The sequence below is a fragment of the Physella acuta genome, unplaced genomic scaffold (assembly GCF_028476545.2).
Source record: "Physella acuta isolate Inbredline_101_S28 unplaced genomic scaffold, ASM2847654v3 ptg001031l, whole genome shotgun sequence".
Taxonomy (NCBI): domain Eukaryota; kingdom Metazoa; phylum Mollusca; class Gastropoda; family Physidae; genus Physella; species Physella acuta.
This window is the reverse complement of record NW_026732548.1, coordinates 84,538-104,067: the sequence shown is the minus strand read 5'-3', so window position 1 is coordinate 104,067 and position 19,530 is coordinate 84,538. Positions and strand designations below refer to the sequence as shown.

General features: G+C 36.2%; 1 protein-coding gene across 2 annotated transcripts in view; it reads left to right on the top strand.

Annotated features, from left to right (window-relative positions):
- Positions 1-16,109, top strand: part of LOC131954807 (neprilysin-1-like) — a 46,656-nt gene extending 30,547 nt beyond the window's left edge. For both annotated transcript variants that reach the window (XM_059318599.1, XM_059318600.1), the window contains 6 exons: positions 4,988-5,039; positions 5,378-5,445; positions 6,481-6,611; positions 8,896-8,961; positions 10,124-10,219; positions 14,993-16,109. In XM_059318599.1, the coding sequence (XP_059174582.1) occupies positions 4,988-5,039; positions 5,378-5,445; positions 6,481-6,611; positions 8,896-8,961; positions 10,124-10,219; positions 14,993-15,169 (590 nt within the window). In that variant the 3' untranslated portion in view covers positions 15,170-16,109. The remainder of the gene's footprint in view (positions 1-4,987; positions 5,040-5,377; positions 5,446-6,480; positions 6,612-8,895; positions 8,962-10,123; positions 10,220-14,992) is intronic.
- The last annotated feature ends 3,421 nt before the right edge of the window (positions 16,110-19,530 follow it).

Below are 19,530 nucleotides of genomic sequence, written 5' to 3'. Positions count from 1 at the left end.
GTAGGGTGCTAACGATATACGTAAGTGTACAGGCGACTGTTTGTTGTGTAGTTTAGAGTAGGGTGCTAACGATATACGTAAGTGTACAGGCGACTGTTTGTTGTGTAGTTTAGAGTAGGGTGCTAACGATATACGTAAGTGTACAGGCGACTGTTTGTTGTGTAGTTTAGATTAGGGTGCTAACGATATACGTAAGTGTATAGGCGACTGTTTGTTGTGTAGTTTAGAGTAGGGTGCTAACGATATACGTAAGTGTATAGGCGACTGTTTGTTGTGTAGTTTAGAGTAAGGTGCTAACGATATACGTAAGTGTACAGGCGACTGTTTGTTGTGTAGTTTAGAGTAAGGTGCTAACGATATACGTAAGTGTACAGGCGACTGTTTGTTGTGTAGTTTAGAGTAGGGTGCTAACGATATACGTAAGTGTACAGGCGACTGTTTGTTGTGTAGTTTAGATTAGGGTGCTAACGATATACGTAAGTGTATAGGCGACTGTTTGTTGTGTAGTTTAGAGTAGGGTGCTAACGATATACGTAAGTGTACAGGCGACTGTTTGTTGTGTAGTTTAGAGTAGGGTGCTAACGATATACGTAAGTGTACAGGCGACTGTTTGTTGTGTAGTTTAGATTAGGGTGCTAACGATATACGTAAGTGTACAGGCGACTGTTTGTTGTGTAGTTTAGATTAGGGTGCTAACGATTTACGTAAGTGTATAGGCGACTGTTTGTTGTGTAGTTTAGATTAGGGTGCTAACGATTTACGTAAGTGTACAGGCGACTGTTTGTTGTGTAGTTTAGATTAGGGTGCTAACGATTTACGTAAGTGTACAGGCGACTGTTTGTTGTGTAGTTTAGATTAGGGTGCTAACGATTTACGTAAGTGTACAGGCGACTGTTTGTTGTGTAGTTTAGATTAGGATGCTAACGATTTACGTAAGTGTACAGGCGACTGTTTGTTGTGTAGTTTAGATTAGGGTGCTAACGATTTACGTAAGTGTACAGGCGACTGTTTGTTGTGTAGTTTAGATTAGGGTGCTAACGATTTACGTAAGTGTACAGGCGACTGTTTGTTGTGTAGTTTAGATTAGGGTGCTAACGATATACGTATGTGTTCAGGCGACAGTTTGTTGTGTAGTTTAGATTAGGGTGCTAACGACATACGTAAGTGTACAGGCGACAGTTTGTTGTGTAGTTTAGATTAGGGTGCTAACGATATACGTAAGTGTACAGGCGACTGTTTGTTGTGTAGTTTAGATTAGGGTGCTAACGATTTACGTAAGTGTACAGGCGACTGTTTGTTGTGTAGTTTAGATTAGGGTGCTAACGATTTACGTAAGTGTACAGGCGACTGTTTGTTGTGTAGTTTAGATTAGGGTGCTAACGATTTACGTAAGTGTACAGGCGACTGTTTGTTGTGTAGTTTAGATTAGGGTGCTAACGATATACGTATGTGTTCAGGCGACAGTTTGTTGTGTAGTTTAGATTAGGGTGCTAACGACATACGTAAGTGTACAGGCGACAGTTTGTTGTGTAGTTTAGATTAGGGTGCTAACGATATACGTAAGTGTACAGGCGACTGTTTGTTGTGTAGTTTAGATTAGGGTGCTAACGATATACGTAAGTGTACAGGCGACTGTTTGTTGTGTAGTTTAGATTAGGGTGCTAACGATTTACGTAAGTGTACAGGCGACTGTTTGTTGTGTAGTTTAGATTAGGGTGCTAACGATTTATGTAAGTGTACAGGCGACTGTTTGTTGTGTAGTTTAGATTAGGGTGCTAACGATTTACGTAAGTGTACAGGCGACTGTTTGTTGTGTAGTTTAGATTAGGGTGCTAACGATTTACGTAAGTGTACAGGCGACTGTTTGTTGTGTAGTTTAGATTAGGGTGCTAACGATTTACGTAAGTGTACAGGCGACTGTTTGTTGTGTAGTTTAGATTAGGGTGCTAACGATATACGTATGTGTTCAGGCGACAGTTTGTTGTGTAGTTTAGATTAGGGTGCTAACGACATACGTAAGTGTACAGGCGACAGTTTGTTGTGTAGTTTAGATTAGGGTGCTAACGATATAGGTAAGTGTACAGGCGACTGTTTGTTGTGTAGTTTAGATTAGGGTGCTAACGATTTACGTAAGTGTACAGGCGACTGTTTGTTGTGTAGTTTAGATTAGGGTGCTAACGATTTACGTAAGTGTACAGGCGACTGTTGTGTAGTTTAGATTAGGGTGCTAACGACATACGTAAGTGTACAGGCGACTGTTTGTTGTGTAGTTTAGATTAGGGTGCTTACGACATACGTAAGTGTACAGGCGACAGTTTGTTGTGTAGTTTAGATTAGGGTGCTAACGATTTTCGTAAGTGTACAGGCGACTGTTGTGTAGTTTAGATTAGGGTGCTAACGATATACGTAAGTGTACAGGCGACAGTTTGTTGTGTAGTTTAGATTAGGGTGCTAACGACATAAGTAAGTGTACAGGCGACTGTTTGTTGTGTAGTTTAGATTAGGGTGCTAACGACATAAGTAAGTGTACATGCGACAGTTTGTTGTGTAGTTTAGATTAGGGTGCTAACGATATACGTAAGTGTACAGGCGACAGTTTGTTGTGTAGTTTAGATTAGGGTGCTAACGATATACGTAAGTGTACAGGCGACTGTTTGTTGTGTAGTTTAGATTAGGGTGCTAACGATATACGTAAGTGTACAGGCGACTGTTGTGTAGTTTAGATTAGGGTGCTAACGATATACGTAAGTGTACAGGCGACAGTTTGTTGTGTAGTTTAGATTAGGGTGCTAACGACATAAGTAAGTGTACAGGCGACAGTTTGTTGTATAGTTTAGATTAGGGTGCTAACGACATAAGTAAGTGTACATGCGACAGTTTGTTGTGTAGTTTAGATTAGGGTGCTAACGATATACGTAAGTGTACAGGCGACAGTTTGTTGTGTAGTTTAGAGTAGGCTAAGCGTGTACGGGACTACTGGTTAAGTCATGTTATTGTTTAGATTAGGGTTAGTGGGCATTCACCTACTTGTTATGACATGTTTAGATTAGTTTTAGGGGTCACTCAACAACTTGTTATACCATGTTTAGATTAGTGTTAGGGGTCACTCAACAACTTGTTATACCATGTTTAGATTAGTGTTAGGGGTCACTCAACAACTTGTTATACCATGTTTAGATTAGGGTTAAAATTGGGCACATAACTAATGGTTATAACATGTTTAGATTAGGGTTAGAAGTGTGCACATAACTAATTGTTATACCATGTTTAGATTAGGGTTAAAATTGGGCACATAACTAATGGTTATACCATGTTTAGATTAGGGTTAAAATTAGGCACATAACTAATGGTTATACCATGTTTAGATTAGGGTTAAAATAAGGCACATAACTAATGGTTATACCATGTTTGGATTAGGGTTAGAAGTGGGCACATAACTAATGGTTATACCATGTTCAGATTAGGGTTAGAAGTGGGCACATAACTAATGGTTATACCATGTTTAGATTAGGGTTAGAAGTGGGCACATAACTAATGGTTATACCATGTTTGGATTAGGGTTAAAATAAGGCACATAACTAATGGTTATACCATGTTTGGATTAGGGTTAGAAGTGGGCACATAACTAATGGTTATACCATGTTTGGATTAGGGTTAGAAGTGGGCACATAACTAATGGTTATACCATGTTTGGATTAGGGTTAAAATAAGGCACATAACTAATGGTTATACCATGTTTGGATTAGGGTTAGAAGTGGGCACATAACTAATGGTTATACCATGTTCAGATTAGGGTTAGAAGTGGGCACATAACTAATGGTTATACCATGTTTAGATTAGGGTTAGAAGTGGGCACATAACTAATGGTTATACCATGTTTAGATTAGGGTTAAAATTAGGCACATAACTTATGGTTATACCATGTTTAGATTAGGGTTAGAAGTGGGCACATAACTAATGGTTATACCATGTTTGGATTAGGGTTAGAAGTGGGCACATAACTGATTGTTGGGTCATGTTAGGGTTACGGTAAGTGGGCACCAAACAACTGGGTGTGTCGTGTTAGGGTTAGGGTAAGCAGTCGGTACATAGATTGCTGATTATATCATGAAGATTAGCGTTAGTGGCTCCACAATAACATTTCATATCATGTTAAGATTAGCTTAAGTGGGCACATAGCTACTGGTCAGATTGTATGAACATTAGGGTTGTTTTAGGGTTGGTTATTTCGTGTTAAGATTAGGGTTGTTTTAGGGTTGGTTATTTCGTGTTAAGATTAGGGTTGTTTTAGGCAGTGGCGTAGCGAGGTCGGGTGTCACCCGGTGCGGCACTTAATGGTGTCACCCCCACAGAGGTGTAGCGACCAGTCCCGGGGACAAACTTTCGAATTTTCGATTTGCACCCCCCCTCAATTTTTTCCTCTATATATTTTATAATTTGCCTTGGTGTCACCCCCCTAAATGGTGTCACCCGGTGCGGTCCGCACCCCCCCCCCCCTCGCTACGCCTCTGGTTTTAGGGTTGGTTATTTCGTGTTAAGATTAGGGTAAAGAGCTGGCACATAACTAGCTGGTTATATCATGTTTAGATAAGTGTTAAGGGCACTTAGCGGCTGGTGTTCAAGCCATGTTAAGATTAAGGTTAACACATAGCATTTGTTTAGGTTGTGTTAAAAATTTAGTTTTCAATGGTTTAGATTTGGGTTAGCGGGCACCAAACAATAGGTTATGGTGGCATAAACAATACTGATTTTTTAATCTTGTACCTAACTTTATTGACTGGCGTCCCAATTTTTTTTACACCGAATGATGTCCCTGAGTCAACTCAGCTAATATAAGTACCCAGCATTTGTTCAGATTATAAGTGTACGTTTTTCTAAAGAAACATATTTTATGGATAACAGGTTATTCTTTTTACACCTGTTTTTTTCTCTTACATAACTAAAATTACATCGAATTAATATTTTTAATGTTTAATTTCTACAATAGTTTTCCCAGCGGGGATTCTTCAGCCTTCCTTCTACAGTGCGACCTTTCCAAAGTAAGTTTACAATTCCTTCAGGGGACTTAATTTTATCATTCAAGGGATGCGACTCTTGAATTGTAGAGATTAAGTTTTTAAAATTTTAGATATATTTATTTTGTTTATACAAGAGTGCATTTTTATATATCTACAAGAGTGAATTTTGTTTTATTTCAAGGGTTAGTAATTTTAATTTCAAAGAATCTTTTTGTAATTTTTTCAGGGTAGATTTTGAAGAATTGACAACTATGATTTTACAAATAAATTAATATGCGGTTTCTAAATAGTTTTTGTTTGAAATAGTTACATAATTTATTAAAAAAAAAATTATTATTATAACCACCTAACTTCTGCAGATCTCTGAACTACGGGGGTATTGGCGTTGTGATTGGGCATGAAATCACTCACGGATTTGATGACAAGGGTAAGACTAGTCTCCCTTGTTTAAGTATAAACTAAACAAGGGACAAAACCGCAAGTTCTACTTCTTAAGTTTACAACTGTGTTACAGGATGAGACAACTCATTTTGTTTTTGTTTTTGCTATATAAAAACGGTAGTTCCCTCCCTTCCCTGTTGTTTACTATACTACCACATAAAGTAGGGTAACTCTAGACCTTTAGATACTATACAATACGATAATTAGCCCATCAACATTAGTTTTTTAACACAGAGACAAGATCACAAAAAACCTTAAAGGAGCCAATTATTGTATGTGAGAGTGTGTGCGCGCCTGTGTGTATGTGTGTGCGTGTTAATTGTCGTAAGTAAAAGAACTAGAAGGCTAGTGGGTTATGGACCTTTGACATTCAGTTGAAGGTTACAATTTGTGTCAGTGGTTGTGTAATTATGTCCCTCTAGTAATGCGAATGTACGGAGCTTATTCATATGTTAATCGTGTGTCTTTAACGTGTCAACGCTGTGCTCTTAAAGTGTCATCAATGCGGTTTTTTAAATTGTGTGTGCTGTTTATGTGTCAATATATGCTCAATATATGTCCTACCTATATATAAATCGTATTATATTCACGAAGACCCAATATATTCATGAAATGTGTCTTAAACTTGTGTCCTAGAAGGGACTGAAGTCACTGTCCTATGTCCTTATTACGTCCTCACTGAGTCCTAACTGTGTCCTTAATATGTCCTCACAACGCCCCCCCCACTCTATCCTTATTGTCCTTACTAAGTTCTTACCAGGTCCTCACCATGTCCTCAACATGTCCTCCCCATGTCCTCCATATGTCCTCCCCATGTCTTCCCCGTATTGTCACCATGTAATCCCCATGTCCTCCATATGTCCTCCCCATGTCCTCCCCGTATCCTCACCATGTCCTCACCATGTCCTCCCCATGTCCTCACTATGTCCTCACTATGTCCTCACAATGTCCTCACCATGTCCTCACCATGTCCTCTCCATGTCCTCCCCATATCCTCTCCATGTCCTCACTATGTCCTCAGGACGCCAGTACGACAAAAACGGCAACATCAAACAATGGTGGGACAACAGAACTATCGATGCCTTTAGACAACGGGCCCAGTGTTTCATAGACCAGTACTCCAACTTTAAGCTGGAGCAGATCAATGAATACGTGAGTTACACGGTCATCTTTATTCACTGTCACGTGACTCTCTGTATAGTGTCACGTCGCTCTATGTACACTGTCACATGGCTCTCTGAACAGTGTCTCGAAGCTCTCTGTATAGTATCTCAAAGCTCTCTGTACAGTGTCACGTTGTTCTATGTACGCTGCTACGTTGCACTCTGTAAACTGTCACGTTCTCTCTGTAGACTGTGACGTTGCTCTCTGTACAGTGTCACGTTGCTCTCTGTACACTGTCACGTTGCTCTCTTGTGCACTGTCACGTTACTCTATGTACACTGCTAACGTTGCTCTCTGTACACTGCCTCTTTGCTCTATGTACACTGTTAACGTTGCTCTCTGTACACTGCCTCTTTGCTCTATGTACACTGTTAACGTGGCTCTCTGTACAGTGTCATGTAGCTCTATGTGCAGTGTCACGTAGCTCTCTGTATTCTCTCACGTTTCTCTCTATACTGTTTCACTTATCCCTGTATGCATGATCACGTTTCTCTCTCCTCTGTATCACGTTTCTCTGTCACGTCTATTTGCTCAAAATTCTTCCTCAATTTTCGCTCTCTTTGACGTCTTATAAAAGTGACACAATAGAGAGAGTAAAGGAAAATATATTTGTTCTACAAAATCACATTTCTTTCTAAAAAAATTACGTCTATTTTCTAAGAATAATGTTTTTCTTTTATTTAAAAAAATCACAATTCCCTCCAAAGAATCACATTTTTTTCTCTACAGAATCACGTTTCTCTAAAAAGAATCACATATTTCTTTACAGAATCACTTTTCTCTTACTTAATCATTACTATCACACGCTCTCACGTTTTCTCCAGTGCCGTGGTTCTTAACCTGTTTTGTGGGTACCGAACCCCCCCCCCCCCCCCAGCTTCATACGCGCATTCGCCGAACCCTCCTTATTTCTAGCGACTAATTAGTGTACTTATTATGGCCGCATGGTCACGTTTAGTGTGACATATACAATGCGGCCGTATACCGTATAGCGAGCTGTTACGTAGTACTAACGTAGTGTGCTACGTCACGGGCGGAAGACTACTGGCTGTAGAGGTGTGATGTGTTTTTCGGGGAGGTAATCCTTGCGTTCAGAGACGAAAATAAGAATAGGCTTATGTGCAGTTTTATGTTTGCTATATTGTTTACCCTTTCCTGCATAATCTTGTTACTAATTAATTGTCCTTCAAGTTGAAGGATCCAAAATTTTTGTAAAAGGATCGTTAAATATAGAATAGTTAGGAAAGACAAGTTACAGATTTTAAGCGATATACACTTGAAATTAAGCTAACATGTTTTAGTATTATTTAAACCTGCAACTAAATATTTAACCGAAACACAATAAATAAATAAGTTTATTTTCGTAATTAGAGCTACAATTTATTTTGAAAGCGTATAAAAAATATTATAATCATCAGTCAAGATTTGAAATATATGTCCATATATAAATTTAGCAATTTTCTTGTAAATTATTTCCCTTGGGTTAATTATTTTGTTGTTGCTTAATGATGCAAATAAAAGGATATAATAATGTCGTGCTGACAAATGAAAATGTCTGGTGTGCTTCTATTATAACTTAAGACAAATTATTTTATCTTCTTGCTATGAAGTGTGTATTAAAGCTTGTGTTTTAATACTACTAAATCTACTACTACTACTACTACTACTACTACTACTACTACTACTACTACTACTACTACTACTACTACTACTACTATTAATAATAATAATAACAATAATAATAATAGTAATAATAATAATAATAATAATAATAATAATAATAATAATTATTATTATTATTATTATTATTATTATTATTATTATTATTATTATTATTATTATTATTATTATTATCTATATAATTCTCTTCATGGAGACGATAGAAAACATCACGCAGCGTAGCCACCACCCCCACATGGTCTGGTGAGCTGTGGTTCACCCCGAATGTTTACAATCGTAGAGCCGGGTTAGTGACGGCTATTAGGGGCAGATAGTTTAGTATTAAACCATTTAAAACGAAGGGGAGGTAACAATTTTTTGGAAACGACTGTTTTCACTGGGCAGGAGGGGGGGGGGAGGGGTGCGGGAGGGGGGGCTGGAGGGTGTAGTGTTGGATTCACAATTTATGACTTGCTGATAAGCAGAAAATTAAACAACAAGATGGCGGCGTATACTACGTCGCGGGTCAGCTCTTTATTATTATTAGTCTTATCAAAAATCATTTAATTATCATTGTTGATGAGTCGTTATGTTTGTTGCTTCTTGCTTACAGATGAGCGGAAAGATCAGTCAAGGGGAGAATATCGCAGATAATGGAGGATTGAAACAGTCATATAGGGTTAGTTCCCTTTTTTCAGTTTCTTTTTCTGAATTTTACTACATTCTAGAAAGACTACTATTTGTCCAGTGAATTCTTTATTTTTAAAAATATTTAACTTATTACATTAAGTTCTTACCTTAACTTGTGGTGCATTATTGAAGTTTAAGTTAGTTTATCTTAGATCGATTTGTTACATTTATTCATTATTATTTAGGCAGCCTTTAATCCTTTTGCAAACCCTGACACCTATACGAACAAAAAAGATATACTTAATAGCATTATGGAGTCGCCTTTTGATGTACATAAAAGTACCCCATACAAGTACTACCTACAGATGTCCCCTCCAATTACAAGTGCCCAAAAAATAACCCCCTAACAAGTATCCTATACTGTACCCCATACAAGTAAGCTACTACATGCAAAAAACCCATACAAGTACCCCATACAAATACCACATAGACGTATCCACACTAGTAACAGAGGCGTAGCGAGGGCGGGGCGGGTGGTTCGGGCCGCACCGGGTGAAACCACTATATTGTGACTATATCTTACCATATCATTAAAATAATATCCAAAAACATCGTTACTATTAAGTTTGCAGTGATTAAAGCTTATAAGCAAACACGTAAGCATATATTTAAATTATAGGCTTATGTAGGCCGATATACACACACACAGATATATATATATATATATATATATATATATATATATATATATATATATATATATATATATATATATATATATATATATATATATATATATATATATATATATATATATATATATACTTTGGTTCTTGGGGGGGGGGGGGGCGACACCACGAAGTGCCGCACCGGGTGACACTCGACCTAGCGACGCCACTGACTAGTAAACAATACAGATACACAATGCAAGTACCACATATACGTACCTTGTTCCCATAGGCCTACATGCAGCCTATACACATAACCCATAGAAGTACACCATACAGTACTACATACAAATTTTCCTTACAAGTACAATTACAAGTGCCCATACAAGTACCACGTATAGGTACTTCATACAAGTACCCATATAAGTACCCTATACAAGTACCACACACAAGCACTTTATATAAATATCGCATACAATTAATACATATACCTATCCATTACTTGCACCCCATACTAGTACCACATATGTCTGATTTCTCCAGGCGTACAGGAAATGGGTGGAGAAAAATGGAGAGGAACCAGCGCTACCTGGCATCGGTTTGAGCCACAACCAGTTATTTTTCCTGAACTTTGCTCAGGTGAGAGCTCACTCTTTGAATCACTCTGGCACTGTTTGCGGGAGTCTTTGAATCACTCTGGCACTGTTTGCGGAAGTCTTTGAATCAGTCTGGCACTGTTTGCTGGAGTCTTTGAATCACTCTGGCACTGTTAGCGAGAGTCTTTGAATCATTCTGGCACTGCTTGCGAGAGTCTTTGAATCAGTGTGGCACTGTTTGCGGCAGTCTTTGAATCAGTCTGGCACTGTTTACGGCAGTCTTTGAATCATTCTGGCACTGTTTACGAGATTATATTTCCTTTAAATGAAGTTGATGATTGGATTGAACGTTACAGCCCCTTTTTCACATATCCACATTGAATAAACTGACAATAATTTGAATTGGGATGAGGAGGGGGGGGGGTTGAATTGACGGCGGGGGGATGGGGGGTAGTTGTAGTTGTAGGGGCATAGTTGACGTGGTTAGGTGACGTGGGTGAAGTATTGACAGTTAGTAACTGCCGAGGTTGGGGGGGGGGGGTAATTGATGGGAGTAACTGGCATGGGTATTTTAACACGTGCAATTGATGGGTGGGGTGGAGGGGGATAGTTGAAGAGTTTGTTTTAACCTGGAGTGTTGTCAGATATGTAACGATAGGGGATTAAACTCAACTGGTTGATAATGTCACACCTTTATTTTTCTATATCCGTTTATACATAATTGGTGATAACTACTACGCATATTAAACAAGTAGTCCACATATTAAACCATAATATGTGTATGTATGCTTATACATTTGTGATAAGTACAACGTGTATTAAACAATTGTATTGTGATAACCTCTATATTTAATATTCAACCATTATATTTGTATGCGTGTTTACAATTTGTCGATAACTAATCCATACATTGTATTTGTAAGCAGTTTTACAACTTTGTTGATAACTAATCCATACATTGTATTTGTATGCCCCCCCCCTCCCGAAGAAATGCTACCGCCCTCCCACCCCCACCCCCGAAAATTTCAAGTGCCCCCCCCCCCCGCCCGTGGAGTCTGGAAGAAACACTTTGTTTGATAACTACTACATACATTGTATTTGTATGCGTGTTTACAGTTTGTTGATAACTACTCCAAATATTGTATTTGTGAGCATGTTTACAATTTGTTGATAACTACTCCATACATTGTACTTGTATGCGTGTTTACAATTTGTTGATAACTACTCCATACATTCAACCATTATTTTTGAATGTGTGTTTACAATTTGTTGATAACTACTCCATACATTCAACCATTATATTTGTATGCGTGTTTACAATTTGTTGATAGCTACTCCATACATTCAACCATTATATTTGTATGCGTGTTTACAATTTGTTGATAACTACTCCATACATTCAACCATTATTTTTGAATGCGTGTTTACAATTTGTTGATAACTACTCCATACATTCAACCATTATATTTATATGCGTGTTTACAATTTGTTGATAACTACTCCATACATTCAACCATTATATTTGTATGCGTGTTTGCAATTTGTTGATAACTACTCCATATATTCAACCATTATATTTGTATGCGTGTTTACAATTTGTTGATAGCTACTCCATACATTCAACCATTATATTTGTATGCGTGTTTACAATTTGTTGATAACTACTCCATACATTCAACCATTATTTTTGAATGCGTGTTTACAATTTGTTGATAACTACTCCATACATTCAACCATTATATTTGTATGCGTGTTTACAATTTGTTGATAACTACTCCATACATTCAACCATTATATTTGTATGCGTGTTTACAATGTGTTGATATCTACTCCATACATTCAACCATTATATTTGTATGCGTGTTTACAATGTGTTGATAACTACTCCACACATTCAACCATTATATTTGTATGCGTGTTTACAATGTGTTGATAACTACTCCATACATTCAACCATTATATTTGTATGCGTGTTTACAATGTATTGATAACTACTCCATACATTCAACCATTATATTTGTATGCGTGTTTACAATGTGTTGATAACTACTCCACACATTCAACCATTATATTTGTATGCGTGTTTATAATTAGTTGATAACTACCCCATACATTCAACCATTATATTTGTATGCGTGTTTACAATGTTTTGATAGCTACTACATACATTCAACCATTATATTTGTATGCGTGTTTACAATGTGTTGATAGATACTCCATACATTCAACAATTATATTTGTATGCGTGTTTTCAATGTATTGATAACTACTCCATACATTCAACCATTATATTTGTGAGCATGTTTACAATTTGTTGATAACTACTCCATACATTGTACTTGTATGCGTGTTTACAATTTGTTAACTACTCCATACATTCAACAATTATATTTGTATGCATGTTTACAATTAGTTGATAACTACTCCATACATTCAACCATTATATTTATATGCGTGTTTACAATTTGTTGATAACTACTCCATACATTCAACCATTATATTTGTATGCGTGTTTGCAATTTGTTGATAACTACTCCATATATTCAACCATTATATTTGTATGCGTGTTTACAATTTGTTGATAGCTACTCCATACATTCAACCATTATATTTGTATGCGTGTTTACAATTTGTTGATAACTACTCCATACATTCAACCATTATTTTTGAATGCGTGTTTACAATTTGTTGATAACTACTCCATACATTCAACCATTATATTTGTATGCGTGTTTACAATTTGTTGATAACTACTCCATACATTCAACCATTATATTTGTATGCGTGTTTACAATGTGTTGATATCTACTCCATACATTCAACCATTATATTTGTATGCGTGTTTACAATGTGTTGATAACTACTCCACACATTCAACCATTATATTTGTATGCGTGTTTACAATGTGTTGATAACTACTCCATACATTCAACCATTATATTTGTATGCGTGTTTACAATGTATTGATAACTACTCCATACATTCAACCATTATATTTGTATGCGTGTTTACAATGTGTTGATAACTACTCCACACATTCAACCATTATATTTGTATGCGTGTTTATAATTAGTTGATAACTACCCCATACATTCAACCATTATATTTGTATGCGTGTTTACAATGTTTTGATAGCTACTACATACATTCAACCATTATATTTGTATGCGTGTTTACAATGTGTTGATAGATACTCCATACATTCAACAATTATATTTGTATGCGTGTTTTCAATGTATTGATAACTACTCCATACATTCAACCATTATATTTGTGAGCATGTTTACAATTTGTTGATAACTACTCCATACATTGTACTTGTATGCGTGTTTACAATTTGTTGATAACTACTCCATACATTCAACAATTATATTTGTATGCATGTTTACAATTAGTTGATAACTACTCCATACATTCAACCATTATATTTGTAAGCGTGTTTACAATGTATTGATAACTACCCCATACATTCAACCATTATATTTGTATGCGTGTTTACAATGTGTTGATAACTACTCCACACATTCAACCATTATATTTGTACTAGGCATGCTGCCCAGCTTCGCTTAGGCTTTCGAAAACATTGAGAATTTGAATGCTTAATTAATTCGCCCGCTGGTCGGTCTACGACCTCAAGAGTTATGAAGAGGTTCCTCCGTGGACATTTTTTTTCGATTTATAGCTCATATAAGGTACCGGTCAGTCGAGGTCAGTTTTGACCCCCTCGTCGGAGACTTTTCGGCCAACCGGCCCCCGTGTTCTGTCGCCCCAAGGCAAGATCCTGCCAAATTTGAAGCGCCTGCGGCTCCGGGAAGTGCCCTATCGGACACCCGACAATCTAGATCTAGATTCCTAAAAGAATTTTTTTTTTAAGTTTAGCCCGAGCATAATAAAAAAAATTCATTAACCAAGTTGACTTGGTGTGTCTCGAACCCGCACCACCTGCGTGGTTTAATGTACACTAACATCTCCGCTATTTAGGCACCTTATAAAATACGGAGAATGAAATACGTATTTTAAAATCTTAACTTACACGAATATGCATATTCTTTCAAATTAATTTTTTTATCCCAAATTAGCCAGTTCCAAACAAAGATTTTGTATAAAATAAATAAGTCTTGAAATAGTTTAGTCCTAATATAGAAATTTATTTTTGGAATTGATTTTAGAGAGGTTAGAGTCTAAATCTAGATCTTAGCGTCTACGTCTAGATCTAGTTATTGCGTAGATTTAGATTTAGATTTAGTCTAGATCTAGAATATCTAGATCTAGAATCCAAATACATAAACTAAATTTTATGAGTTTAGGCCGGATAAATTGTATTGTATACATTTCATAGTGTACGTAGATCAAAATCAAATTTGAATGAAATAGTTCATTTCTTTTTATTCGAAACACGGCAGATGACGTCATTAGTTATGTATAAGCAATAGTGACGTCACAGTTTTATGCGTTCTTTTTCACATGTATTAATGCTTTTCCGGTTGCATAAATAATACTGTTTCTCTACATTCGAATACGCCTTTATTTTTTATTTTTCTTCTTTAAATAAAATTGTGGTTATACATTTAAAACATCTAACATATTATTTTCAACAAAAGTCCGTAAAAAGTTCTCGATATATCGCTGCCGATTCTGACGTGATGTCCGGCGAAAATTTTTTGCGGACAGACAGAGAGAGAGAGAGAGAGAGAGAGATGTGCGAACGTGGGGATTTATATATTAGGATGCGTGGTTACAATGTGTTTATAACTACTCCATACATTCAACCATTATATTTGAATGCGTGTTTACAATGTGTTGATTCCTCCCACAGATATGGTGCGGTCTGATGAGGGACGAGGAGGCTCTGAGAAAGATTCGAACCTCGGCCCACAGCCTGGGCCCCATCCGTGTGTTCGGGCCACTTTCAAACTCTAAAGAATTTTCTCAAGCCTACGGGTGCCCGCTAGGATCCAAAATGAACCCAGTACACAAGTGTTCTCTTTGGTGATTGGTTGATTCAAATTTGAAAAATCTGTTACGGCGACTGTGATTGGATGAGCGTTGTGATTGATAAACAAAGAGTCTATAAAGTTCTGCCTTCTATTTTGTTTTATCTTGTGTGAACCAAAACGAGGCTTGTGGAATTCATTTTTGTGTGGAAAGTAAATAAAAAGATTAGGAAAAAAAACTTTTTTTTTTCTAGTAAAAAGTGAATGCTTGAAAATTTGGAATCATCCATTCATAGACCTACATACATAAACATACGTAATGATATCTATTTCGTACTGAGAGGTTCAAACCTACTGTTGAAATGTAAGAAAAAAAGACTATTGCAAGCGAGATAACATTGTAAATGAGAAGCAAAGAAACTATAAATAGATCTAATAGTTTTAAAAATTGGTGGAAATAAACGTGTTGGTTTAGATTTGGCGTGATTAAAATACTGGATTACCTAACTTGGAAAAGTTAAAATCTGGTCAAGTGGACTAATTTCTAAAACTTTCAGACTTGACAGATTACTCATTACTTCATGAGGAGAATTTAGCCTCAACAATTATTTCTAATTATTTTAAAAACATGGAAGGATAATCTTGCTGGCTGATTTTTTGAGATGTTAAGAAACTGGATTGCGTATCTTGGGAAAGGTTAAGAAAGTCCGGTTAAGTGGTTAAGTTTCCAGAACTTTCGGACTTTGCTTAGTCCTGGTTACGCCTTATGGAGCATATGGCATCAACCATTTTCTCCATATAAAACTATCAAATGGATAAGACAAGAACTTCAATAGATGGTGATACCAAGTGGTGTTACCAGGTGGTGTTACCAGATGATGTTACCAGATGGTGTTACCAGATGGTGTTACCAGATGGTGTTACCAGATGGTGTTACATGATGGTGTTTTTCGAATATGTTTGAACCTAAAATGCTATATAACTCTACGTTTTTCAATTCTTTCGTTGTTTTTTTTTTTTTTTTTTGGAGTTGGTGTTTTTGTTTGAAAAAATGGTTAAATGTGTTTTAAATAAACAATGCGTGAAGTTTGTGTTTTAAAATGAAACAATGTGTCCGTTCTGTTGAATTCAATACGTGCATGTATAATGTCAAAATATCGATGTCTTTTTTATGTACAGTGTTTTTAAATAACTATATATGTTATGTATGAAGGTATGACGTCACAAACGGTCTGTAATTTTAACAAAAACTATGACATAACGAATATGACGTAATGTAAGATGTTTGTCGGGTGTCATATTGTTCGAGATTAAGTTACAACTGTGATCGGATATGGTAAAAATGACGTCATATTTTGGGGATTATTTTCATATAGATGACGTCACAATGAGAGTAGCTATTGTATTTGTTGAAAGATGTGTTATTTAATAACAGTTGTGACGCATGCTTTTGTTAAGATGATTACATTTTTTGTATTCTTCATTGATAATTTCGTTCTGATTCATTGACAAATTGACTTTCTTAATCTTGATAACATGCTTTGGTCGAAAAAAGGGTGTAAGTCAAAAAAATTGTATTTAAAAAAATTTTTTATACTTAATTGTAAAGAAAAGTAACGAGTTAGTAATGAAGAAAATTAAAAACACATTTCTAATCTAAAAAAAAAATATGTATCTAAACCAAGTTTCGAAAGGGTGAATTTGTTAGGGTATGTAAAGATAGATAGAGGGTATCGATAGACGTGTTACTTGGTAAAGGTAACCCAAACAGACCTCGCGTAATGTACGGTCGTCATAGTGACGTCTTGCTACTTCGGGGCGGGGGGGGGGGGGGGAGAAGGGGAGGGATTCTGTCAAAGGAATGGCGTAACACGAGGGAAGGGTGTTGCCTTGATACAAAGTTAATAAACTGGAGGGGTGTTACCCCAGCTAGCGCTCAGTTTATGTCTATTATATACGTATATATATATATATATATATATATATATATATATATATATATATATATATATATATATATATATATATATATATATATATATATATATATATATATATATATATATATATATATATATATATGTATACATATATATACATATATATATATATATATATATATATATATATATATATATATATATATATATATATATATATATTAATATGTGTGTGTATGTATAATGTCACACGTTATTGTATGTGTTATGTACCCATCATTACCAAATATGTTTCTTTCTGTGTTACATTCTATTTTTCTGTACGAAAAATCAAGGATGTTTTCTTTTTGAATACTTTGTTTACTTTGTACAAAAGAGTGACCTTTTTTATAATATTTGCATTTTTATACGTCACTCGGTGTTAAAATAATCTCTGTGTCTACGTCATTGATGTTGTAATGTACTGACGTCATTCAGTGGCGTCATCTGCATGTGATTACGTCACCTGTATTCCTCATTGCCCTCACCATATTTACATATTCGTCTCCCTCTTTCTTTACCTTTTTTTTTATTTTTCTATAAATTAAAATATTTTTTTTTGCACTATCAGAAACAATACTTATCTGCTCAAATTGACACGAATGCTTTGCATCCATATTTCAAAATTGTTTATGATTATATAAATAATTAAAGAAACTAAAATATTTATTCTTTAAAACTAACAAATGTTTCCTAATGATTATATATATATATATATATATATATATATATATATATATATATATATATATATATATATATATATATATATATATATGTATATATATATATATATATATATATATATATATATAGTACCACGGGCGAAACATTCTTTAAAGTTGTTTTTTTTAATATACCAGTGTAGATTTCTAAGAGTAAGAGCTTTTTTTTGTATGTTTCAGGTAAATTAATAAAATCTCAAAACATTATGATATAATTAAAGAAATTATGATGATTTTGTTGGGTTTTTCATTCTTCCATCGTCACAGACCCGCCAGAATAAATATTTGTGGCTACCCCACACACATCTGTCTCCACACACATCTGTCCCACACACACCCAAACACCACCCTCTCCATTTTTCTCTTACACAACCTTAGTGGCCTTACACTCTATCCCAACACACAGCAGTATCGAACTACCTATTTCCACAACTAATATTTTGTTGTTGAAGGGAATTAACTCAAGATTTAAAAAATAAATCAGCAGCATCACCTGAGCTCCCTTGGATTGGATATCTGTCACTTCTGTGATAATTATTTTCAAACCCTATCAACAATTTCTGCTTTAGATGTCAATAAGACTTTAGCAAATAAAGTTTCAGATTTATTTTTAGAAACCAATTATGTATGGCTGAATAAAGTCGCTTTAAAAGGCCTTTCAAAAATACTTAAGAGTGCCCATTGTATGTATTATGTAGGACTATAACTATAGAAAAAAACGGTACGTGAAACACTATCATAGCAAAGTACTAGGAAATTATGCTTCGAAAACACGTTTTTATTCTATTCATTATTGGATTTTATGATCCCTAAAGATTCTCAGCATCCAACCCCCAACCCCCTTCCTCCCTCCCAAATTGTGTGGTTCGACACACACACACACAGTGTCTCCCACACAGTGGCTCCAAAATAGAGGCTCCCACACAGTAGCTCACACACAATGGCTCCCACATAGTGACTCCCACACAATGGCTCCCACATAGAGGCTCCCACATAGTGGCTCCCACATAGTTTCTCCCACACAATGGCTCCCACACAGTGACTCCCACACAGTGGCTCCTACATCGTGGCTCCCACACAATGGCTCTCCACACAATGTCTCCCACACAGTGTCTCCCACGCTGCCCTCACATTAAACTTGACTGATCACAAGAGACATTCGATCAATTGATCAGCAACACATCTCTTAGCGACAACAGCTGACGCGACTTATGGGATCAAATATAATGGGGCTGGTAACTTGATTGTTTTAGGTTTATTTTAAATACCGCCCCAAGCTGTGCCGCCCCCTGTCACACCCTAGCGCCGCCCCTGTACGACTGTATCATTGGCGTAGTTTATTTATATCCTGTAGTAAAACTTGAACTAAAAATAGATTTCGTAAATCCTAAGCTTTGAACATGGTCGAACAACCCAAGGTTGACCGTAGTAGTGGGCGTGGCATTGTCCAGAGGTTCAGACATCAAGTGGACGCCGACATCTTATGTTCTCGTCACCGGAAGTTGGTCTGTCTGCTCGAGGTGTCAATGACGTCTGCAAACACGACACAAGAGCCATTGTGATCTAATTAGAAAACACTAGAGTGGGGTTGTAGTCCTTTGATCCTGCCGGCGGCGTGTTTCGACCAAAGGACTTCGGCAGCTGGAGTCAGACTTCTGGACTAGTCAAGAGGGACTTGAATGTGGCGACTACGATTGTGGTTATCACGTGACAACA